At 45.1% G+C, this 26,583-nt stretch overlaps 1 protein-coding gene across 2 annotated transcripts in view; it reads right to left on the minus strand.

Annotated features, from left to right (window-relative positions):
• kif9 (kinesin family member 9) overlaps window positions 1-26,583 on the minus strand; it is a 192,821-nt gene that overhangs the window by 134,690 nt on the left and 31,548 nt on the right. For both annotated transcript variants that reach the window (XM_041190665.1, XM_041190666.1), the window contains 2 exons: window positions 25,167-25,273; window positions 16,812-17,036 (listed from right to left, as the gene is read on the minus strand). In XM_041190665.1, the coding sequence (XP_041046599.1) occupies window positions 16,812-17,036; window positions 25,167-25,273 (332 nt within the window). The remainder of the gene's footprint in view (window positions 1-16,811; window positions 17,037-25,166; window positions 25,274-26,583) is intronic.

A 26,583-nucleotide genomic window follows, 5' to 3' on the forward strand; every position in this document is an offset into this window, starting at 1 on the left:
GCTGCACGGGCTGAACTCCATCTCTGACACCACAGTTGGCCTCCAACAGTGTCAGCGCAAGAGGGGTATGAGGCAGCTGGATCTCTCTCCAGCTTCCTCTTCTCCTCAAGGACTCAGCCAGGGCTGCTGGCAACCCATAGAGAGGAGGACTAGCAGCATGGCACCCCAGGGCCCTCCCTGGGAATGTCCAGCTGATCCAAATCCCCTCTTCCTGCCACCCCATCAGCTCCAGCTCCATAGGCCAAGGAGGGTGCACCTGCCCCACAGCAGGACACCCAAAGCAGGCTGGGGCCCTCCACGCCTCGGCCCTCCAGAAGATGCTCACCAAGGCCATCACAGACAGGGCGTAGCAGTCAGCAGGCTGCCTTCACTTCCACTGTGGATGTCGGGGAGCACCAAGACATTCCAGTAGAATTAGGAAGGTTAAGAAAATGCAGTTTCACTGTGTGGGCATGGGTGTTACTCACATGTACATAATGTTGACTATTGTAAATAAACTTCCAACAATGTCTTCCTGCCTATGGCTCCTTGTTATGATTAGCAGTGTTCATGTCAGTCTGAGGTGAAAGTTTGGTTCCTGCACAAGATAATGGCAGGTGTCTCAGTCCAGGGCCTCTATCCTGTGCAGTATGCTTCCCAGTACACTGATGATGCACCTTCACAGTCACTGGACACATCAGTCATGCCTGCAGAATGTCCTGGGCCGACAGCACAGAGTTCTGTTATTTTGTGTGTGTGCTCTCAGTGCCTTTGAGGTTTGGCCGGCCCCTCATCTCATCAGCATCTGTGTCCAGTGAGCGTGGTTGTGAAGGGTTCAGCTCATGAAGGATGCCATAGAATCAGGAGAAGTTAAAATTTCCTGCTGCATCTCCATGATATGACCCTGTTCACAGAGCGCAAGCGATCTGCCATCAGCCAGACAGAAGTCAGACATTCACATAAGCTATGTGAGGATCTACGGAGTGTCCCCACTGCATATTGTCATCATCCTCCTGGAACGTAGGGACCATGGCATCCGCTGTGTCTCCATGACAGGAGCCTTATCACGGAGAGCATGTGCACTGCTGTCAGCCAGAAAGGAGTCAAATGTTCACAGATGCAATGTGAGGATCTATGGAGCGTCCTCACTGCATATTGTCATCATCGTCCATGAATCTAGTGCCTATGAGGGTCTCCCGAGCATGTCTGCCTCGTCTGGACAACACAATGGTTTCATCGCCGTCATCTTCGCCTTCAAGGACCTCATCACTGTTAATGCCCTCCTCATCGGAGGAGACATGCAACTCCTCCATCTCCCCCTCAGGCAGACCCTCCCCATATTGCAGCATCAGGTTTTGTAGATGTAGCAGGCAATGACGATGTGTGATACCCTCTCTGGACTGTATTGCAGGGCTCCACCAGGCTGGTCCAGACAACGGAACCTCATTTTCAACATCCTAATGGTTTGCACCACCAAAGTGTGAGTTGCAGTGTGAACCTTATTGTACATTCTCTCTGCTGCACTCTGAGGCTGCCACACAGGTGTCATTAGCCATGTCCTCTGTGGGTTGCTCTTGTCCCTGAGGAGCCAACCCTGCAGCCTCTGTGGACCCTGGAAGACATCAGGGATCTGAGACCTACTGAGAATGTAGGAGTCGTGGAAACTCCTTGGGAATCGTGTGCAGACTTGCAGGATGGGTTTGCTGTGATCACAGACCAGCTGAAAATTCAGCAAGTGGAAGCCCTTGTTGTTCACATACTGCACTGCTTGTTGTCATGGAGATCTAAGCACCACGAGTGCAGTCGATGGCACCCTGCACCTGTGGAAAACCAGACATCTGCGTAAATCCCAGCGTTCTTTTCCTGGCTTTCCTGATCCCCATTGGAATGCAGAGTTGTGTGCCTTCGTGAACATGGCGTTTGTGACTTTCTGGATGCACTTGTACGTGCAGGTTTGCGAGATCCCGCAGAGGTCAGCTGTGGAGCCCTCGAAGGAGCCATTGGTGTAAAAATTGAACACTGCAGTCACCGGCAGTGGGTGCCCTCCAAGTCCCTGGAGCACCAAATCCTGCAGCAGGTGGCATATGTGACCGACCAGTTCCCTGGACATGTGCAGTCTTCGGTGACACTAGCTGTTGGTCATCTGCAGGAATGAGAGGCGCCATCTGTAGACCCTGGCTCTAGCTAGGTGCCGACCCGCAACAGCTCTTCAGTGGCATGTGGAGCCCCAGCTGCCCCTTCTTCTTGAGGGTGCTGCTTCTCCCTATGCCCAGTCAGGCACCTCTGTCACTCTCTTCTCCTTCAAGTCCACTCCTTGTAAGCCATGAGGCATACAGCTAGGTCACCAGACTCCATGCTTCTGGTGTACTCCTCCTGCAGGATGAAAGCGAGAGAGAGAGACGTGTGGGCTTAGCTCCTAGGGACTTATCATGGGTACATGTGCAATTCTGGTTCCATCTCAAGGCCCTTTAATGCGTGTGTCGGAGAGTGCTGGCCACCACTTGGATGGCCAGAGTTTAGTGTGCTGCATGGCTGCCCGAAACCCCACCCACCTCAGCCCCACTCCACCTAACTGATTGGTGGCAGCTTCGCCCACTGACTGCATGCTGTGCTCTCAGCTCAGGCTCAGACATTCTCCTAACTCGCACTGCAAGACTGCAAGTTAGCTGGAACCATGGGAAAGACCAAACCTGACTGAAAACATTGCAAGGGGCTGCTCCATGGCCAGCTTTCGCAAGGAAATTGTACAATTTACCCGGTCGTCCAACTGTTCTGTAGCCCTCTAAAATGCTCATTAATTTGTAATCTGTGTCTGAGGGGTGAAAAGTTCAGGAGCATTTGGTGGCACTTTCATGTCTCTGCATTGCTTGAGTGGACAGATAAGTTAGAGGCCCCAGTCCAAGCATGTCAATGTAGCTGTGCCTGAACTGTCTCAGCTGCAGAAGAATGCTCACTTTATACAAGATTTCCCATACACATGCCCACTTCCCTTCCATCCCACATGTGCTTGTGCACTGCCATCAGATCATGCTGCCTTGCCCCACCCCTTTGCCCCAATCACAGTGCAGCCATTGTCCCGGTACTGCACTGTCAGCCAGCCAGGAAAAAGCAACTTGCCTGTGCCCTCACCTGAATGCGAGGCACCTTGTTCTTGAAGTCGAGTGGGTTAACCCGCAAGCGCTCTGCAAAGTTAGCGTGTACTATCTCCGAGTTCCCCTTGAAGTTCAGCTCGCCAAATGCACACCTTTTAAATGCTGAATCATGTCATTCTGAAGTCATGCCGATGTGGGAGGCAAAGTCAACGTGGGGGGATGATTCTAGCAGGCATGCAAGTTGATATGCAAATGCACTGAAATTACGTGGGAAAGGCGGCCCGCCATTAATGGGCAGAGCCGGCGATGGCTAACTGGTTTCACCACAATGTGAAACCGATTTTTGGCCTTCCTGCCATATTGTCCCCCTCCAGCCTGCCAGAACACCTGCCACCAACTTGTCTCCAGCTAAGTAAGCCCACCGGTTTTATGATCCTACCTTTCTAACTGTTAATGCCTTAGGTCAACATGGCCCCAGCCTTTTAACTGCTTTAGTTCCATTTATCCCATTTTCTACAGTTAAACTTTAATCTTTCTAGAAGTAAAAATTACCTCTAAAATATTACTTAGAATCATGAGCTAGGTATTTATAACAATATTTTAATTTTGAATTCACCCATGGCTGGGCTACTCTAAGTGGCTGTGCAGGTGAAGTGGCTGCCAAAACTCTCACATCCTGCCTTCTGTCTCAATGCTGAATTGTAGAAACTTATAGCACAGAAGGAAGCCACTGTGCTCTTTGAAGAACTATCCAATTAGTCCCAGTCTCCCACTTTTCCTCTACAGCTCTGAAAAAATTTCCTTTTCAGATACATATCCTATTTGCTTTTAAAAACAGTCACTTGGTAGTAGAGAACTTGAATGTTGATGGAAATGCAAGTTGGTAAGTTGTCTCTGATTATTATAAGTCAGCACCCCCTTTTCTCTTGTACTATAAATTGTGGTGATTGTTTGAAATTTGCATTTGTCCTGATGAAAGCAAGATGAAAAGCTTTGGCAACATGTATCTCTTTTCATCAATATTCCCTTTTAAAAGTTACTTTGAATGTTCTTCCACAAACTTTCAGTCAGGGTATTCCAATTAGTTGCATTAAAAAAATTCTCCTGATTTCCCACTCCTCTTCATCTTTTGGCTTTATCTTAAACCTGTGTGTGTTGGATACCAACCCACCCACTAGCAGAACTAACTCCTCCCCATTAACTCTATCAAGATCCATCATAATTTGACCACCCTGTAGCACACAGAGACCAGACCTGAAAAGGGCAGTGGCGGCGGGAGATAAAAAGCGGCGGCAGACAGCCCCTTCAACCTGTTTCTACCTGTCAGAGCCGAAGTGGGACGTCACAGGAAAACAGGTCGGTGGTTGGTGGGTATCTCTTCCTTGTCTCTTTTGATTGGCCAAGTGGTTTAAATCAAGAGACGTTATTACAGCTGAAGAGTACAGTTAAGAAATTTACTTTTAAAATAGTTAACATTCAAATTAATTAATTAAATAGAATAGAGATAGCTGGGTCGGCGATGTATTGCAGCCATAGCATTTGGGAACTGATGGATGCCAGTGTGATCCACGGTGACCACATCTGCAGCAAGTGTTGGCTGCTCGAGAAGCTTCAGCTCAGAGTTGATGAGCTGGAGTCCGAGCTGCGGACACTGCGATACATCAGGGAAGGGGAAGAGTTACCTGGACACTGTTTCAGGAGGCAGTCACACCCCCCTCTTAGATTAATTATTTCAAATTTGGTCCATGGTCAGGAACAGGAGGGTGTGACTGCGAGTGAGGCAGGTATGGGGATCCAGAATTTAGCTCTGGAGGAGCCTTAGCTGGTGCCCTTGTCCAATACGTACGAGGTTCTTATTCCCAGTGTGGACAATGGCACCGACTGCAGGGAGGATGAGCGAGCTGACCACAGCACCATGGTACAGAGCGCTATTCAAGTGGGGGGAGAAAAGAGAAATGTAGTAGTAACAGGGGTTGGGTAGTTAGGGGAATAGCTACTGTTTTCTGCAGCAAAGACAGGGAGTCCCAAAGGCTGTGTTGCCTACCTGGTGCCAAGGTTAAGAACGTCTCTTCAGGGCTGGAGAGGAACTTGGAGTGGGAGGGGAAGGATCCAGTTGTCATGGTCCACATAAGTACCAACCATATAGGTAGGACTAGGAAAGAGGTTTTGCTGAGGGACTACGAGCAGCTTGGGGCTAAATTAAACAGCAGAACCACAAAGGTAATAATCTCCGGATTACTACCTGAGCCACGTGCAAATTGGGTAAATAAGATTAGAGAGGTAAATGCGTGGCTCAAAGATTGGTATGGAAGAAATGGGTTCCGATTCATGGGGCACTGGCACCAGTACTGGGGAAGGAGAGAGCTGTTCCGTTGGGATGGGCTTCATTTGAACCATGCTGGGACCAAAGCCCTGGCGAATCGTCTAACTAGGGTTGTAGATAGGGCTTTAAACTAATTAGTTGGGGGTGAGGGTTCAATTGAAGGGAAGTTTAAAAAATCAAAAAGAAACATGAGAGTAGAGGTGCAGGGTAGTGAAGAGGCAAACAATAATCAAAGTGTGACAGGAAGGGGCAGAAAATATAAGAAGAGCGCAGCAGAAATTAGATACAGACTGAGCAATAATGGTAAAAAGTCAAAGCTTAAGGCTTTTTATCTGAATGCACGCAGCATTTGTAACAAGGTAGATAATTTGACGGCACAAATAGAAATAAATGAATATGACTTGATAGCTATTACAGAGACATGATTGCAGGGTGACCAAGACTGGGAGCTCAATATTCAAGGGTATTTGACATTCTGGAAAAATAGGCAAAAAGGAAAAGGAGATGGGGTCACTTTGTTAATAGAGGAAGGTATTAGTGAGGTGGTGAGCAATGATACAGGTGCCATAGATCGCGATATGGAATCAGTGTGGATAGAAAAAAGGAATAGCAAGGGGAAGTCACAGATGGGAGTTGACTATAGGCCCCTGAAGAGTTGCCTCACTGTAGGACAAAGTATAAATCGGGAAATAATGCAGGCATGTAAGATGGGCGCTACAATAGTCAAAGGTGATTTTAATCAGCATATTGGACTGGATAAATTAGATTAGCAGGGGTAACATAGAAGATGAATTTGTAGAGTGCATCAGGGATTGTTTCTTAGAGCAATACGCTGCAGAACCTAGCAGGGAACAGGCTATTTTAGATGTAGTAATGTGTAATGAGGTACAATTAATAAGATATCTCATAGTTAAGGATCTTCTCGGGAGCAGTGATCACAACATGATAAAATTTCAAATTCACTTTGAGGGCGAGCAACTCAGGTCTCAAACTAGTGTCCTCAACTTAAATAAGGGCAATTACAGAGGTATGAAGAAAAGAGTTGTCTAAAGCGGGCTGAGAAAATAGAGTAAGGGGAAAATCAGTGGATGAGCAGTGACATTTAAGCAGATATTTCATAACGCTCTGCAAAAAATTTATCCCGGTCAAAAAGAAGAATTCGATGAGAAGGATGAACCACCCATGGTTAACAAAGGTGGTCAAGGAGAGTATCCAATCAAAAACTAAGGCATACAAAGCAGAGAAAACTAGTGATAGGCCAAAGGATTGGGAATTTTTTAGGAACCAGCAGCGGATGACTAAAAAGTTAATAGAGGGAGAAAATCGATTACGAAAGTAAATTGTCAAGAAATACAAAAACAAAAACAAATAGCAAGAGCTTTTACAGGTATATTAAAAGGAGTAGCTAAAGTGAGCATGGGACCCTTGGCGGATGCAATTGGAGAATTGATAATGGGGAACAGGGAAATGGCACATAATTTAAACCAATACTTTGCATTGATCTTCACTGTGGAGGACGCTATAAATATTCGAAAAGGTATCAGATAAGCAAAGAGCTATTGGAAGGAATGATCTTGTAAGAGTCTCTATCACGAGGGACAAGTATTTGATAAACTAATGGGACTAAAGGCAGACAATTCGCCAGGGCCTGATGGCCTGCATCCAAGAGTTTTAAAGGAAGTGGCTGCAGAGATAGTGGAGGCATTGGTCGAAATATTCCAGAATTCACTGGATTCCGGGAGGGTCCCAGCAGATTGGAAAACCGCTAATGTGACGCCCCTATTCAAGAAGGGAGGGAGACAAAAAGCAGAGAACTATAGGCCAGTCAGCCTAACATCTTCGTTGGGAAAATGCTAGAGTCCATTATTAAGGAAGAAATAGCGGGACATTTAGAAAAACTTAATGCAATCAAGCAGAGTCAACATGGTTTTGTGAAAGGGAAATCATATTTGACAAATTTGCTAGAGTTCTTTGAGGATATAACAAGCAGAGTTGATAAAGGGGAACCAATAGATGTAGTGTATTTGGATTTCCAGAAGGCATTCGATAAGGTGCCACATAAAAGATTGTTCTACAAGACAGGAGGTCATGGTATTGGGGGTAATGTATTGGCATGGATTGAGGATTGGTTAACACGCAGAAGATAGAGTCGTGATTAATGGGTCTTTTACAGGTTGGAAAGACGTAACTATCAGAGTGCCACAAGGATCAGTCCGAGGGCCTCAATTATTTACTATCCATATTAATGACTTGGACGATGGGGCAGAGTGTAATGTATGCAAATTTGCTGACGATACAAAAATAGATGGGAGTGTATGTTGTGGTGAGGACATAAGGAATCTGCAAGGTGATATAAACAGGTTGAGAGAGTGGGAAAAAACTTGGCAGCTGGAGTTTAATGTAGGAAAGTGTGAGGTCATGCACTTTGGTAGGAAAAATCAAAAAGCAGACTATTATTTAGATGGAGAGAGACTACAAAAAAGTGCAGCACAGAGAGATCTGTGTGTTCTTGTGTATGAAACACAAAAGGTTAGCATGCAGGTGCAGCAAGTAATTAAGAAGGCAAATGGAATTTTGGCCTTTAGTGCCAGGGGGTTGGAGTTTAAAAATAGGGAAGTCTTGTTTTAACTGTACAGGGTGTTGGTGAGGCCGCACCTGGAGTACTGTGTACAGTTTTGGTCCCTGTATGTAAGGAAGGATATACTGGCATTGGAGGCAGTTCAAAAGAGATTCGCTAGGCTGATTCCTGGGATGATGGGGTTGACTTATCAACTAAACAGGTCAGGCCTTTAATCATTAGAGTTTAGAAGAATGAAGGGTGATCTTATTGAAATGTACAAGATTTTGAGGGCACTTGACAGGGTAGATGTTGAGAAGATATTTCCACTAGTGGGGGAATCTTGAACTAGGGGACAGAGTTACAGAATAAGGGGGCACTCGTTTAAAACTGAGATGCGGAGGAATTTCTTCTCTCAGAGGGTAGTGAATGTCTGGAATTCTCTACCCAAGAGAGCTATGGAGGGGAGATCACAAAGCATTTAAAGAGGAAGTAAATAGATTTTTGAAATATTGGAGAGCTGAGGGTTATGAGCTGGCACAAAATTGGAGTTGAGGCCTGGGGCAGATCAGACATGATCTTATTGAATAACAGGGCAGGCTTGAGGGGCCAAATGACCTACTCCTGCTCCTACTTCTTATGTTTTGTGCTGATTCTTCCCTTAACCTTCTCTGCTCTGTTCCACTGAAACCTTTCCTTCAACATTTAGACCAGGAGCTGATGATGTTGAATAAAATGACATTAACCTTTTTGAAAAATTCACTTACAGTAGCACTTTGAAACACCCAATTACTTGGCCTGTAGCTTTTCATTCATTACAACAAACCACCTTTGTTCAAGTTTAGGGGATGCGGGCATGAACCAATAGGTTGCACAATTGTTTTAGTCATCAGTTACTCAATGTTATGTTTTCTGGTGCCCATAATTTTTAAAAAAATATATTTGTTCAGGGGATGTGGGCATCACTGGCTGGGCCAGCATTTATTCCCTATCCCTAATTGCCCTTGAGAAGGTGATGGTGAGCCTCCTTCCTGAACTGCTGCAGTCCATGTGGTGCAGGTGCACCCACAGTGCTGTACAGAAAGGGAGTTCCAGGATTTTGACGCAGCAACAGTGAAGGAACAGTGATATAGTTCCAAAGTTAGAAATAATCACTCTTCAGACTCAAAATGCTGGAACTATTGAATGTATTTCTTCCTGCTCTCCATGTGGCTGATAGACTGATACATTGTTACTCAGCATGTGATTCCAGTGCAGCAATAAATGTGGCACAATGGGACGCATATTCTCATTACAATTAGTTCCCACTTCTTTACAAATAGTATAATATAACACCGGCCTGGGTGAAACACATCAAGTGCTTTCAAGCCTCATTCTCTTCTGCCAGTGAGGGAATGTTATGCTATTATTATAAGTTCCTTTCAGTAAGTTGTTAAACCAAGGCCCCAACTGTTTGTTCCAATCTGTATTATTGGTCTCTTGACAATATTTCAAGAACAGCAGGGAGTTCTCCTGGTGTCCCAGTCAATACTCAGCCAATGCCACCATACACTGATTAACTATTCCAAAACACAAGCAAAACCCTGAGGACACTACAAATATGAAATAAGGACAGAAAATGCTGGAAATGCTCAGCAAGTCATGGCAGCATCTGTGAAACAGAGTTAATGGGTGTTTTCCATGCCAAGCTCAATGGCGGGCTTTCGTGCCATAATGTCTGCTCCCACCTCATTAACGATGCAAAAACTAGAAACACATCAGATTGCGGGCGGATGGCTTTTGATTTGCTCGTCCCACTGTGACCTCAGCAGTTCTTTCCATATTTCTCTCCGGGTACCATGTTTAAAGTGCAGCTACAATCAGCCTCCTCAATGTCTCCAGGCCAGGATAGGCCCCGGGAAGAAATGGCCCCAAAAGGCAAGAAGAGTGTGGCTCCCAAGTTCAGTGAGGCTTCGCTGGGCCACCTGCTGGACGCTGTTGAGGCCTGCTGGGATGTCCTCTACCCAGTGATGGCTGGAGGAGGTCCACCAATGCCACCACTCTGGCTTAGGAGGCGGTCAGCGCAAAGGCGGAGAAGAAAAGGTCTGCAATCCAGTTCAGGAAGAGGATAAATAATCTCATCCATTCCGGCAGGGTTGATCAATCATCCCATCACCCACAACTCTCACATCCACAAGCCCATCAGGACTTAGCAGGATGGCACTGCACAGGGATCTCACACACTGCCAGCTGAAGGCACATCACCACTCACTCTCTCTTACACATACCTTCACATCTCCATCTGGCCTCATGCCCTGTATACATTGCGTCCTCATCCTGTCCACAACATCCTTATCATCTGCCTTGTCATATGTCCTGCTCACAATCTCCCCATTTGTCTTCATGCAGGACAAGCTCACACAGACTAAGAGGGAGATGTCCCAGACTGGGGCTGGGGTGATGGCATAGCTGAATTTAAGGCCCTTACTCCATATGAAATATGAGGAGTGTGCCATTGCTACAGCCAAAGAGGACAGGGATCGTGCATGTGGTGAAAGTGAGATGGGTGGTGCCAACCCAAGTGAGGACCATGCACCGGCTCATCCCTCGGACAACCATACTGGAGTCCATTTGGCTATCTTCCAGTCGCTTGCCAGTCTTAAGTAATATAACCTCTACTTTCTTTCTTAGGCACCTCTGGAAAGCATCCGAGGGCATCATCCAGCTAGGCCCTCATCTCCAGCCCTGGAGACACTTTGGAGGTAGAAGAAGAGGACAGCACCGTTGAAGACCCATTATAGCCACACCCACACCCTCCACCATCACAGAAACACATACTCCGGTGGGACCTAGTTGTAGAGTAGCTTTGGGATCACAGTTTGCTAAGCATAGCACACAATCTGGTCCACAGCAGGCAGAGAAAGTGCCAGCCGAGGTAGCTGGCGCTCAGAGGAATGCTGGAGGTCAAGATTCTGCTGAGTCCAAGTCTGATGACAAGCAACCTGGCTCAGTCCTAACTCAGTTGGTGAGGCTTCACTGACAGTCATGGGAATATCAGGAAGTGTTGTCAGCTGCTTTGCACAAATTGTAACGAATGATAGAGAAGTCCATCCGCATTCAGTCTGAGGTTACAGCGCCAGCATGCCAATGCACCAACGTCAACACTGGTAGGATGGTGGCTGCCATGGAGGCTTTGGTCCAAGACATAGGTCTTGCACTGCGCCAGGAGCTGCACTTCATTGGTGTAGGCACTGGTGGCATCCATCAGTGGCTATGCAAGAGGGAGTGCGGGGCAATCTCACTCGTTCTCACTCCAGCTTAACCTTCACCTCAAGGAGTCAGCCAAGGGTTGCCCATAGGGAGGGGGACCAGCATCTAGGCACCCCAAGGCCATCCACCCCAATGGCTCTGGGAGTGTCCAGATGATCCCAATCCCCTCTTCCTGTGGCCCCATCACCTCCACAGGCCGAGGAGGATGCACCTGCCCACAACAGGAGACCCAAAGCAGGCCAAAGGTCACCCACCAAAATCATCACAGTGCACAGCATTGAGCAGGCTGCCCCCACCTCCGCTGTGGACGTTGGGGATGCACGAAGGCATGGCAGAACATTTAGGAAAATTAAGAAATATGAGGAGCATGATGGTGGCACAGGTGATAACCACATACTATATACTTTGCACTAATGTAAACAGATTACATCCTATTTCACAATTCCTGTGTCTGCTGCCTCTTTATGATCATCAGCGTTGTTGTCCATCAGTTGTGACACAATGGTCCCTACCATCACTTATTGCAGATTTTGAAACCAGGTGCCTCAGATCAAAGTTGTCAGCTTCCAGATCACCAGTGTGTGTGTGCACTCATATCATTTCCAACATCACTGATGCCTCACCCTTAATGTCAGGTCTGCTTGTGTGAGGAACCTCGTTCACATGATGTGCTGCTTGATGTATTGTTCATTCTTGCCTGTTTAAGATTGAGGCTAAGGTGTTCACTTGTCTAATCTGAATTATTGTAAGTTGAAGGTTTCATTTCATGTGGAGAAGGGTCATAGATCCTCAGACTCCATTTACTCACTATTACCTGGCAGGATTTCCTACCTGTGAGACCTTATTCAGAGATCCTGTGTGATCCTCTCTGCCTTGAGAGTATCCAACTCTCACAGGGCACAATGCTAACTCAGCAAGAAGTGTGAGCACCTTTCCATCTTTCGCATATGGTAACTTTTGACATTTTTGAGGGTACCAATGGGATGCAACCCAGAATGTAATGAATCTGAGAAGAGCTCTTTATTATCAAACAAGTGTTACCTTGTGTGGTTCATGATGCGTTTGCACTTTGCTGCTGGCAAGGGCCAGGGCTGGCCACGAGGACAGACTGACTGCATGAACTTCATGATCTTCAGGTGTTCTGAATCCATGGAAAGGTGAGGATGAATGCACACCCACTTCCTTAACTGAGAGGGATAGATGTCAATGTGATGGAGGAGAAGGCGGCACTATGGACTAGGCGATGTCTAAAAATGGATGGCCTCCAAGTCCCCGTGGTGCCAGTTCCTAGAGAATGTGGCAAATGTGAGTCACCAGATCCCTGCACATATGGAAGTGTTGGTGACACTGTCTCTTGCTTACCTGTAGATAAGACATGCAAGCTCTGTAGACCCTTGGTCTCGAGAGCTGCCTAGGCACAAATTTATGTTAGCCTCATCCTCTGCATCTGGAGGGGGCCCTGCTGTCCCTTGCTCGAGGGTTTAGCTCCTCCCTCTTGTGAGCCTGACGCCGCAATCGCAATCGTCTCCACCTTCTCTCATGCCTGTATGCGAGAATGCAGACAGCAACAAATCCAGCATCCATCTTCCTAAAGTTCTCTCTCTGCTGCATCAATGAGGAAAAAAATGAGTCAGCATGAGCCTCCAAAGCTCCAATTTCTGTATATGTCTAGTGTGTGACTGTGGGTTCAATGGCTTGGATCCAGTGATGTCACCTATTTAACATTGAAGTCCTGGCCAGCCCAGTCACCCAACTGGTCTTGACTTCGTTGTCGCTGTGGGCAACTGGCACGCTAAGAACAAGGGGTGAAAGCAAGAAGTTCTATTACTGCCATGGCTGGTAATTAATCTCACATGGATGCACTTCATTGCTTTACTCTCCTGATTCCCTGCATTATCATTGAAAGGATCCTAACATATCTAAGGTGTGCATCTATCCTCATTAGGCAAACACAGTTCAGTTGGGTGCCACTTTATTTGGCCCCCCCCCAATGCAGTGCACCAGTCCTCCAGAAAGCCCTCAGAGCCCTCACCAGTTGAGCTATTCCTCGGATTAATTTTGTGCTATGCCATCCCTTCAAGATGGTGGTCCTAAGGCCAGGCCCAGCTTAGAATCTCCCTTGTATATGCGCAGTAATCCCTGCCATCGTCCTGGGGTGCATTATATTCAGAATTCCCTCCATCCAAGGATTCACAAGCTTTCCCCTCCAAAGCTTTATGCCATTTCGATTTTGGAGAGTATCCCTGTGTAACCCACTGAATGCACTGAGGCAGATGTGCCTATTCCCCATTGGCTACCCCTTCTTGATCCCTATTGTATAGTGAGCTTCTGAGTCCATGACCCCTTCCCCCATGAAATGCTCAGATGGCCCTATATTTCTTTTAGCCATCCATAGCCTACCCTGACTGTGAGTATGCCAACCGTAGCCCATTATTGAGCCAGAAACCAGCAAGACTGAGAAGCCCATTACAACAACCACGCCCTGTGCACAACATGCTGGGCACGAATGACATTTTACTTACATACCCTCCTTCCCTTGCCTTGAACAGGGACAGACCTTGCAAGGTCACCAATGTAAAGTTAAGTGCCTCGCCACTCTGCCATCTTCCAATCCTGGCCCCAACTTGCTTATGACCCTCTTTAAGACACTCTTCCCCACTGGCCCTTGCAGCCCACACCCCCCTAGTCATGTACTGGAGTGCATCCTTTGCCATTTTCACCCCTTCCTCAGTAGAGTCATAGAACACTACAGCACAGAAAACAGGCCATTCGGCCCTTCTAGTCCTTGCCCTGCAGACCCTACCACAACCTCTGTCTATTTTTGTCTCCTTCCCACTGGAGGCCTTGCCCTGCAGCCCTTTCCATAGCATCCCCGCCTTACCGCTGGTCTGGTAGGTACAACCTTCTCTGTGATACCCCCTGAGAGCGATGTGGTGCTACCTGTGAAGCCTGGCACTGAGTAGAGGTGCTGCACGTAATGCACAACAAAAGGTAGGTAAACAAACCTCAAAGTCATGAGCAAAGTGGTCACCAGGTGCACATCGCTTATGCCACTGTGAAACATATCGGTCTAATCAGACGCCAAAGTGACCTCTTGATCCAGCATGGGGGCTGATACCGGCAAGCAGGCTGTTTAATGAGTATTTATAAGATTTAAATGTATTCAAATACCCCTCCCAACATTGCACGTCAAGAACCACGCTCTGCCATTGAAGCCCAGAGCGGTCGACAGGACCCTGTTTCCCTGCCAAAATAAAATGGATTTTTATGCTCTCACGGTATTTTCCGCTCCCATCCCTCTTGATACCAGCTGTGGGCAGGAATGGAAAATCCTGGCCAATGTTTCAGGTCAATTGCTTTCATAAAAACCCTTACATGGGCAGTAAATACTGACTTTGACATATACAGAGAATGTGTTATTCAAAATAAATCCACTCCTCCAACAAACCATTTTTTCTTAGAGTACACAGGTTAGGCTTCTCCAACCTTTTCGCATGGGGGGAGCCACATTTCAATTTTTCTCACACTCGGTGGCGGGGGTGCAGGGGTGTGTGATGAGCATATTTCAGAAAGATAAGATTTGGCACAATATTAAAAATAAGTGTTTTTTAAAAATCTGACGTATGAAAAGAAACAACTTGCTGAACAAAAAAAATCACAACAATAAATTGATAATTTAAAAAATGAGTAATTAATGAAGACCATTCGAGTGTGAAAGGATGAGAGTGTCTGTGTCCAGCTCACTCCCAGTCTCAGGGTGCTCACTCACTTACCCTCACCCACTGTGAGAGTGGGTGAGAGTGCCAGTTGGTGTGTGGGAGTAAAGGTGAATGACAACTCTGAGACTGAGAATGAGCCAGACATACACTCTCCCCTTCCTCTCCCCTCCCACTCTCGCCTTCTCTCACACCCACCCCTCACACACACACACACACACACACCCCTCAAACACATGAACGCAGTCACCCCTTACACACAAGCACACACACTCATTCCTCACGCACACATACACACCCCTCACACACACACGCACACACACCATACCCCTTGTGGACACACACACACCCCCTTCACACACATACACACACACCCTTCACACACACCCCTCAAACATACATACACTCGCCCCTCAAATATACACACCCCTCACACACACACCCACATATGCAGCCTTCACACACTCACTCCTATCACATACATGCACACATACACTCACCCCTCACACACATGAATACACACTCACCCTTCAAACACATGAACACACTCACGCACACACATACCCACCCCCCACTCACACACCCACCCCTCACACACACACTTCACACACACCCCTCGCACACACACTCACCCCCACACATACACTGTTCACACTCACCCCTCATACACACTCACCCCTCACACAGACACATCACACACATCCCTCGCACACACACTCACTCCTCAAACACACACACACACCCACACATACACTCTTCACACACTCACCCCTCACACACACGAATGCACACTTGCCCCTCAAACACACGAACGCACTCACCCCTTACACTCACACACACACATTCACTCCTCACGCACACACACTTACCCCTCTCAGAACACACACTCACCGTTCATGCACACACACATGCACTCTCACACCTCACACACACATATACACTCACCCCTCACACAAATACACGCCTCACACACACTGATCTCACACACACAGATATACGCACACCTCATGCACACATTCACCCCTCAGACACATGCACGCATAATCACCCCTCATACACATACACTCGCACAAACATACACACTCACCCACACATACTCAAACACACAGCCCCCTCACACATTCACCCCTCTGACTCACACACACACACAACCCCCTCACACACAGACGTACACACACACACAACCCCCTCACACACAGGCGTACACACACACACACACACACACACTCACAAACACACTCACCCCTCACAAACACAGACTTACAATTAACATTATAAGAATGGTCAGTCCTGTATTTGAATGGGTAATAACAGTAAACGTTAGGTCAGTCAGGTATCAGGATTGGATATTTACAGTAAAAATTATGTCATTAATCCATTTGAATGGGTGCTTGAGTTTTGCCAAGACAAATTGGATCATGCTGTAACAATCTTAGTTGAAATCCGTCTGTGTGGTTCAGGGACATTACCTGTGTGGTGAGCAGAGGCCCTGTGCATTCCAGAGACTCTGTCTCTATCTCCACATTGCCACAGTTGCCAGCCTATCAGCAGCAAACGGTGGAGAGAAACAGGCTGTGATTGGAGGAGAAGTCCCTTGCAGAAATCATCGACCTCACTGACACATCTTATTGGCATTTTCAACAATCACTCCTGGGACCACACAGAGCGGCTTCCCTGCAATCTGCAGGTCGGACAATCCTGGTTAAGCGTACAGCCCATTTAAATTTTATGCGCATCAGCGTGGGCACACTAACTTAAGGGGACCGACCTTTGAGCAGCCTGCTTGGGAACTTGGAACTTGGCGAGCAGTCCCATAGTTTACATGGAACATTATTCCCCCACCCAAATCCTTGATTCCACTCCCAGGTTTCCCCAACTCTCTTGAGCTTTCTCACCTCAAAAAGATAGTTGAGAGCATCTTCTTCGGTGCTGACTTGATGAATGGAAAGCCCTCGGATATGCACACCATGGCTGTCCTCCACTATTGTCATATGGCCATCAGAGCCCACACTTTCAGTCAGGCTGGACAGGAGATCAAAGAGGGTCTCATTGTAGATCTCCAGGTAGGAGACGTACACAGTGAGGGCAAGGTCCGCCTGTTCTTCCACTTCTTTAAAAATCTGTGGGCAAGGACATTGAACATTTTACCTTCTTGTTCTTTTCTAGTGTTTCTCCTTCCCTCTGTAACAATTTAGGGTCCTGCCATGGATATTCTCTCAGACACAACGGAGCTAGTCACTCAGAAAAGTGCTGAAACTAAAGTATCCCCTTGTGATCTGAGCCAGGCATGTACTTCTTCAATCTCTTCAAATATGCCCCAAGGTAACACTTGGGACAACTATGCCAGACATGAATGGTTAATGTGTTGCATTTCACAGTACTTAAACTTATAGCTATGACTGATTTCTTTCAATGTTTTGAGAGAGAGGGGGAAGTAAGAAAGAAAATGAACATTTATTTGGCACTGTTCTAATATAGGTAAACACGACAGCAAGGTTCATCAAAAAGCAACGAGTTACATGACTAGATCATCTGTTTTAGTGATTGAAGGATACACATTGGGCAGGACACCTGGAGAACACCATTGCTCTTCTTCAAATGGTCCCATTTTGCATTCGTCTAAGAGATCAGATGAAGACTCGGTTTAATTTCTCAATTGATTAATGTCCCTCCCTAACAGCACTGTGGGTGTACGTACACTACATGGACTGCAGCGGTTCAAGAAGTCAGCTCACCACCACCTTCTCAAGGGCAATTAGGGATGGGCAATAAATGCTGGACAAAAACAGAATTACCTGGAAAAATTCAGCAGGTCTGCCAGCATTGGCGGAGAAGAAAAGAGTTGACGTTTCGAGTCCTCAACAGAACTGAGTGAATTGAGTGAAATGCTGACTTAGTCAGCGATGCCCACACCCCATAAATGAATTGAAAGACCGTGCCTCCAATACTGCAGTACCCCTTCAATACTGCACTGAAGTGCTTGCCAAGGTTATGTCTTCAAGTCTCTAGGATAGCATTTGAGCCCATGACGTTTTAACACAGAGTCAAGAGTGCTTTTACAATGCCAAGGCTGACACATTGTTTAAAACTTGCCTTCCCATAATCGATAATAACCCATAGCCAATCTGTTGACAAGGAAACCACCTTTATTCCTCCCTTATTACTGAAGAAGCACCAGGGATCGAGGAATGCCTGTGGTTCCCTTTCCCCAGGTAGCTGTAAAACAGGACATATATATCGACACAGAGTATACAAATGGTCTCACTGCTGAGATGATAAACAGAGTGTCTGCTCCCCTACAGAGAAGAAAAACAAGTCTTTCTCAATCTCCACACCACCACTTCATAGGCTAATGGACATTTTGCCCATGACCACCCCACCTGCCCACCCAATGAGCAAGACACCAGACCCTCCATTCAACATCAATCCTTCATGTTTTAAGGAGTATATGAGCCCAATGAAACAAAGTTGTTGACTACTGTCTCCCCACACAGAGAAATCCATCCCTGTAGAAAGGAAGGTAAGCATTGTTTTAGTTGAGGGGAAATATGATTGGCACAGGCTTGGAGGGCCAAAGGGCCTGTTCCTGTGCTGTACTTTTCTTTATTCTTTGTTCTATTCCCCCCACCTCCAGCTCCTCATTCTTTGCCTGCTGTCATCTTCCCACTCCTTCATTCTCTTTTCCTCCACTTCCTCTCCTAAATTTAATCCCCTTCGTGTTCCCTGGCATCCTTAATGCTCTTGACTCTGAATCAGAAGGTTATGGATTATAGTTCCGCTCTGGACTTGAGCAAATAATTCTAGGCTGTCACATCACTGCAGTACTGAGGCAACGTTATAATGTTGGTTGTGTGTTCTTCCAGGTGAGCTGTTAGACAAAAGACCTGTCTGTTCAAATGAAGGTGATTCCATATCACTATTCAACAAATAGAAGGAAATTCTGCTACTGCCCTGGCCAATACTCATTCTTAAACTAATACCACCAAGAGATTAGTGGTCTTTAATCTCTTTTGTCCTTTCCAGGATCTTATAGTAATTGTAGCTTTAAGGAATGTAGTGACTGTAGCTTCAAGGCTTATTGTATTGTATAGTATCATGTGATAGTGTGAATGAATCAGCTCCAAGTGTGGGTAGCCTTACAGTGGGAGTTCTTCTTCTAGAGCTTGATGGAAGCATGTAACTGCTGCTGCAGCCTGTAAATAAAGTTTGATGTTTCTAATGAGAAAACCTGACTTGAAAATCAAACCCACAACAAACTGGCGATGAGGATAAATCGGGTACGGCACTGTCCCTCACCCAGCAACTGTGAGTATCTTGTTTAAACAGAAGAAAAGGAAGATATACTCACCATATATGCCACATTATGGCAGGATTGACTCTCTTCGAACCATCCACAGAGGATTGGTGTCAATATTTAGAAAGCCTCAGGTTCTATTTCAAGGCAAACAAAAAAATAACGAGGGAGGAAAAGAGGAGAGCAATTCTTCCAAGCATTTGCGGAAGTAAAACCTATAATTTAATCTGAAGTTTGATGACCCTGAATGCCCCGATTCGAAGATCTTTGGTGAACTGGTAGGCCTCATTAAGGGAAACTTTTAATCTAAACCCTCAGTCACCATGCAGAGGTTCAGGTTAAGTTCAAGTTTTAGAGCCCTGGGGGAGGCCATTGCTACATATGTGATGAAATTGAGACAACTGGCTGAACACTGTGATTTTAGGGAGACCATAAGAGATATGCTCAGTGATCGTTTGGTCTACAGGGTGCAAGATGATGCCATTCAATGATGACTATTAGCTGAAGTAAACCTCACTTTTAAAAAAGCATTGGAAATAGTACTCGCAATGGAAAGCACCAAACAGGATGTGCAGACCATACAAGGTGCACAAAATGGCGCCATTTTCCAGTTGGGGCAGGAACGGACAGCTGGGTGTGGCACGAAAAGTAGGGACTCTGCCGCAAAGTGGGAGGCAATCCCTGCTACCTGAAAATTTAAAACAATTACAGGAAACAACTCGGCGGCAAATTTGGAAATGAATTGTTGCCAATGTGGAAGCAATCATACTCCTGAAACTTGCAGTTTTAAAGAGGTGGAGTGCTATTTGTGACATGAAAGAGCGCACTAAATGAAGCATTGTAAAGCAAGATTGAGACAGACTCCCAGGCAACAAACTAAGTTAATTGAAGTACATAATGGGGAAGAACCAGAAACCACCAATTCTGATATTTATTCCCTACTTAATTTGGAAATTTAAAGCCAATCACTGTTACTCTGCAGGTAAATGGAAAACCTTTAATGATGGATATGGACACTGGTGCTTCAACCACTGTAGTGGGACAGCACACCTTCAAATATTTAAATAAGGGTACTCAACAATTGAATTTGGAGCAGACTTTAGCCAAATTGAAATCTTATACTGGCGAAGCTATTCAAGTGAAGGATATTACCACTGTACCTGTTTATTATAAGCACCAAACAGCACAACTCCCAGTGATGGCAGTGGATGGCAAGTACCAAGCCTTCTAGGTCTTGATTGGTTGAAAGAAATTAAACTAAACTGGTCTGAAATTTTCCAGCAACAAATAGGAGGACTGCCAGAGCTGCTAAATAAATGTGACAAGGTTTTTTGAGACAAACTAGGGTGAATCAAAGTCCTACAGGCTAAGATCTTCATTGATTTGGAAGCAACTCTTTATTTCTTTAAAGCAAGGCTGATGCTATATGCTCTGATGGAGAAGGATTGAACTATTTAGAGAGGCTGGGGGCCATACAGCTGGCTCAATTCTCAGAGTGAGCAGCATCTATTGTCCCCGTCTTAAAACAGGATCAGACCATCCGTATCTGTGGGGGCTATAAGCTAATAGTAAACAAAGCTGTCAAATTGGACAAGTACCCTATCCCCAAGAATGAGGATCTCTAAGCTAAATTAGCAGGAAGAACAACTTATACTAAACTAGATATAAGTCACATGTATCAACAGCTGGAACTGGATGATACCTCCAGAGAGCTGTGACCATTAACACCCACAAAGGGTTAGATCAATACACGTGTCTGGTGTTTCTTTGGCCTGCACGACTTTCCAGAGAACAATGGAGAGTTTGCTACAAGGACCACCTCAAGTCGTGGTCTACTTGGATGATGTCCTAATAACAGGGTTCATGGAAGCTGAACACTTGGCTAATTTGGAGGAAGTCTTGAAATGATTTTTGGAAGCAGGGGTGCACTTAAAAAAAGAAAAGTGTACCTTTCAGACAAGCTAAGTCATTTATTTGGGCCACTAGGTGGATGCCCAAGGGTTACACCTGGTAGAAGAAAAAGTTAAAGCTATTAAGGAGGCACCCTCGCTAAAAATGTCTCTGAACTTAAGTCATTCTTAGATATGGTTAATTGTTAGTATTATTATAATTCTACCCAACTTATCAATGGTCCTAGCCCCTCTACACTCATTATTAAAGTAAAACCAGCATTGGGTTTGGAAGTCACCGTACGAAGAAGCAATCACGAAAGTTAAACAACTCTTGCACTCGTCAAACTTGTTAGTACACTATGACTCGGCAAAGGAATTGGTACTAACTTGTGACACATCCACCTATGGCATGAGAGCTATACTATCGCGCAAGATGGATGACGCTTCAAAAAAGCCGATAGACTACATACCCGGGACCTTTTCCAAGGTTGAAAAAGGGTATTCGCAAATCGAGAAAGAAGGATTATTGATTATTTTTGGAGTTAAAAAATTCCATCAATTCGTACATGGCCAACATTTTACGATACTGTCTGACCACAAACCGCTCTTTGGTCTCTTCTGAGAAGAAAAGGCTATCCCCTCCCTTAGCTTCTGTATGAACTCGAAGATGGGCTCTAATTTTATCCACATATGAATACACTTTTGTGCTCAGACCAGGGAGGCGTATAGCCAATGTTGATGCCTTAAGTTGCCTTCCTTTGCAGGAAAGAAATGAACATGCCCCAGTTCCCCAAGAGATCGTATTAGTGATGAATTTCCTGGATTCCTCGCCAGTTTGCGCAAGGCAGATAAGGAACTGGGTGGATCGTGATCCAGCCCTGTCTAGAGTGAGACACCAGGTGTTGAAAGGATGGTCCCAGGAACCAGTCTCTGACAAATTGAAGCCATTCTTCACTCGTAAGAATGAATCGAGCAGTCAAGACGCTATCCTGTTATGGTGTGCGCAAGGATGGGAACCGCTCTTAGCAGAGTTACACAGTGCACATCTGGGAATCTCAAGAGTGAAGATGATTGTGCAAAGTTACATTTGGTTTCTGGGCATGGACAGTGATATCGAGAAGGTGGTTAAACACAGTATACAATGCCAACAACTACAGAAGTTACCTGTTGTGGCTCAACTACACCTGTGGGAATAGCCTGGTAGGCCCTAGATGCACATAGATTGCATTGGTCCTTTTCTAGGCATCATGTTCCTACTAATAATTGATGCACATGCCAAATGGCTAGACTTTTACAAAGTTAGGTCGCCAACGTCAGGTATGACTATAGAAAAGTTATGCCAAAGTTTTTCTATACATGGATTGCCAGAAGTATTCATTTCAGACAAAAGGTACTGCGTTTATTAGCACTGAATTTCAAAGATTTGTGAGCCTAAATGGTATCAAACACATAATGACGGCATCATCTGTCGTCTAATGGATTAGCTGAGAGAGCAGTACAGACTTTTAAAACTGGGATGAAAAAATTATCAGGTGGATCATTGGAGACTAAACTTTCACGTTTCCTGTTACGCTACAGAACAACCCCCCACACTACTACAGGTTCAACACCTTCAGAGTTACTTATGAAGCAACGCCTTCGAATGAGATTAAGCCTGATACTCTCCAATTTGGAGGGGTATGTGGAGAAAAGTCAAAAGAACCAAAAAGTGACTCGTGATTTGCATAGTCGTAAGCGAGAATTCACTGTCAGTGAAGCAGTGTACATACAAAACTTTGATGGTGGATCAAGTTGGTTACCTGATGTTTCTGTGAATGGACCCTTGTCGTACCACATAGAAGTGGAGGGCCGGATCACCCGCAAACAAGTGGATCATTTGAGAAGAAGGGAGATAACCCAACAAAATGATGTTCCATCTGTAATCATTGCAGAACCTGCAGTCCCTGTTGAAGTTGTTCACCCAAGGATAGGCATACCAGATGTCTCTGTCAGAGCAAATAACACTGAACTGCCTGTGCCTAAAGCGGTACCTGATGTTGTTCCGGTACCAGATAATGTGGGTCTTGTAAGAGATTCGAAAGTCATGCAGCTACGACGTTCCACCCAGGACAAGAAACTACCTGAGGGATTAAGTTTACAATTCCATACATATATATATATATATATATATACATACACTTATAATGTCATGAAGGCAGATGTTCTTGTAAATGCGAACTGTACAAAAAATTAAAAGGGGGAAGAATGTAGTAATTGTAGCTTTAAGGAATGTAGTGACTATAGCTTTAAGACTTATTGTGTTGTTTGTATCATGTGACACTGTGAACGAATCAGCTCTAAATGCGGGAACCTTAGAGTGGGAGTTCTTCTTCTAGTTGTGAAGCTTGATGGAAGCATGTAACTGCTGCTACAGCCTGTAAATAAAGTTCAGTGTTTTAAATGAGTAACCTGTCTGGAAAATCAAGTACATAACAGATCTTTACAAATTTGCTGCTGCATTGCCCACACACCAACAGTAACAACAATTCAAAAGTAATTAATTGGATGTTCTGTGGATATATAATATGTATGTAGGTACAATATGCAAATTTTTTCTTTACAAAGAATATCTTGTTTGCTGGTGGGCTGTTCCTTTCACCTCTAGCTTTTAACTTCTATCATTTCATTGCAAATTTTCATTTCTCTGTTTTAACTATACTCCTACTCCTATTCATCCTATAGCAATGGTGCCCAAACTGTAGCCCTGGGGTCACAAGCTGCCCCAGCACTCTGCCACTCCATCCCTTGATTGTTCAATAGGCCATATTAATGAGATTGAGGCTTAATTTTGGCCAGCCTCCGTCCACACATTGTGGCTGCATCACCTTCATGCACAAACTGGCACCATCTTGTGTATTCTCCAGTGATTAGTTGAAGCCAGCCTTAGGCTTTTAAAGCTTGTATATTGCTGGATGAACAGAAGATAAGGGAAGTAAGGATTTTCAGTGTTGAGAATCTGTGGAAGAAGGAGTTACAACAGGAAGTGGAGTGATGAGTGGTAGCTAAATTTGCCAATGACGCCAAGATAGGTAGAAAAATAAATTGTCAAGAGGGGTTAGATAATTAACAGATGGAGTATAATGTGGGAAAATGTGAGCTTATCCACTTTGACAGGAAGGATAGAAAAGTAGTATATTATTTAAATGGAGAGAGATTGCAGAACCCAGTGGTACACAGAGATCTGGGTGTCCTGGTACATGAATCATAAAAAGTTAGTATGCAAGTACATCAAGAGATTAGGACGGCAAATGGAATGTTGGCATCTATTGCAAGGGGAATGGAATATAAAATTAGGGAAATTTACTGCAACTTTACAGGGCTTTGGTGGGACCACATCTGGAACACTGTGTACGGTTTTGGTCTCTTATTAAAAAATAGATATAATTGCACTGGAAGCAGTACAGAGAAGGTTCACTTAATTCATTCCTGGGATGATTTATCTTATGAAAAAAGGTTGAACAGGTTGGACCTACGCCCAATGGAGTTTAGAAAAATAAGAGGTGATCTAATTGAAACATATAAGATCCTGAAGGGAAACTGACAGGATAGATTACAGGAGGATGTTTCCATTTGTGGGGGAGTCTAGAACTGGGGGACACGGTTTAAGAATAAGAAGTCTCCCTTTCAAGATGGAGATGAAGAGAATTTTTTTCTCTCAGAGGGTTGTTAATATGTGGAATTCACTTCCTCAGAAAGCAGGGAGATTGGGTCATTGAATTTATTCAAGGTAGAGTTAAACAGATTTTTGATAGACAAGAGAGTCAAGTGTCATTGGGAGCAGACAGGAAAGTGGACTTGAGGCCACAACTAGATCAGCCATGATCATATTGAATGACAGAGCAGGCTTAAGGGGCTGAATGGCCTACCTCTGCTCCTACATCCTATGTTCTTATGAGTTTTGATTAATTTATGACAATGTAGGAAGAAGGAACACTTGTAGGACAGTATATCTGAAAGCTCAGAGTGAACAGGAGAAGAAATCTCAAAGAGCCAGTGATTGTAGTTCGATAATTGCAAATCAGTACCTGTTGAATTGCCCTGGGAATGATACCACGGTAGTCATATTTCTCTGTAGCTCCAGTCATTGTGTAGGTTTTTCCTGCCCCTGTTTGTCCATAGCATATTATTGTACCTACAGAAAATGTGAAGAACAATCTGTCATTAATACATGGTATTTGCTTCCCTGTCCCCTGCTCCCCAGATTTTTTTTTTTTGACAAGATAGGGAGGCATTTTTTTGTGTGGTCATCGAGGGATGTGAATGTTGAGGAATTAAAGAGTATTCCATTCTGAGCAGAGTGTGGTGGAGGCAGCTTCAACTGTGGCTTTCCCAAAGGGAATTGGATAAGCGCCTGAAGAGAAAAAGACTACAGGAGGTGTTCTTGTAGAGAGCCAGTAAAGCCATGATGGGCTGAATGGCTTCTTTCTGTGCTGTAACCATTCTATGATTCTATGAGCACCAGGGCTTTGAGCACAAAACATTTTCAATACAAATAAAAATAAATTGAAAATGCTGGAAATGCACAACAAGCCTTATGCATCAATTGAAAATTTGTCAGGTTTGGAAAATAAGTCAGTTCTTAAATGGTAATGTTGCAGGCTCTTGACATAGAACCATAGAATAGTTACAGAAGGAGGCCATTTGGCCCATCTTGTCCATGCCAGCCCAAGGACACCCAGGTGCCCTTTCTAATCCCACCTTCCTGCACCCAGCCCATAGCCCTCGCAGCTTACAGCACTTAAGGTGCAGATCCAGGTACTTTTTAAAAGAGTTTAGAGTTTCTGCCTCTACCACCAGCTTGGGCAGTGAATTCCAGACACCCACTACCCTCTGCATAAAAAAGTTCTTACTCATGTACCCCCTACACCTTCTGCCACTTATCTTGAATCTATGTCCCCTGGTTCTAGAATTCTCCACCAAGGGAAACAATTTTATCCTATCCACTCTATCTATTCCCCTCATAATTTTGCACACCTCAATCAAGTCACCTCTCAGCCTTCTTTGTTCTAAGGAAAATAACCCCAAACTATCCAATCTCTCCTCATAGCTACACTTTTCTAACCCTGGCAAAATTCTTGTAAACCTCCTCTGCACTCTCTCCAGAGCTATTACGTCCTTCCTGTAATCTGGTGACCAGAACTGCACACAACACTCCATTTGTGGCCTCACCAGTGTTTTATACAATTCCAACATTATATCCTTACTTTTATATTCTATACCTCTGCCAATGAAGGAGAGCATTCCATGTGCCTTCTTTACAACCTTGTCTACTTGAACTGCTGCCTTCAGGGACCTGTGTACTTGTACGCCAAGATCTCTCACTTCATCTACCCCGCTTAGTATATTCCCATTTATTGTGTAATCCCTGTAACTGTTTGACCTCCCTAAATGTATGACCTCACACTTCTCTATGTTAAAATCCATCTGCCACTTTACCTCCCA

This window comes from Carcharodon carcharias, chromosome 6 (assembly GCF_017639515.1).
Source record: "Carcharodon carcharias isolate sCarCar2 chromosome 6, sCarCar2.pri, whole genome shotgun sequence".
Lineage (NCBI taxonomy): Eukaryota > Metazoa > Chordata > Chondrichthyes > Lamniformes > Lamnidae > Carcharodon > Carcharodon carcharias.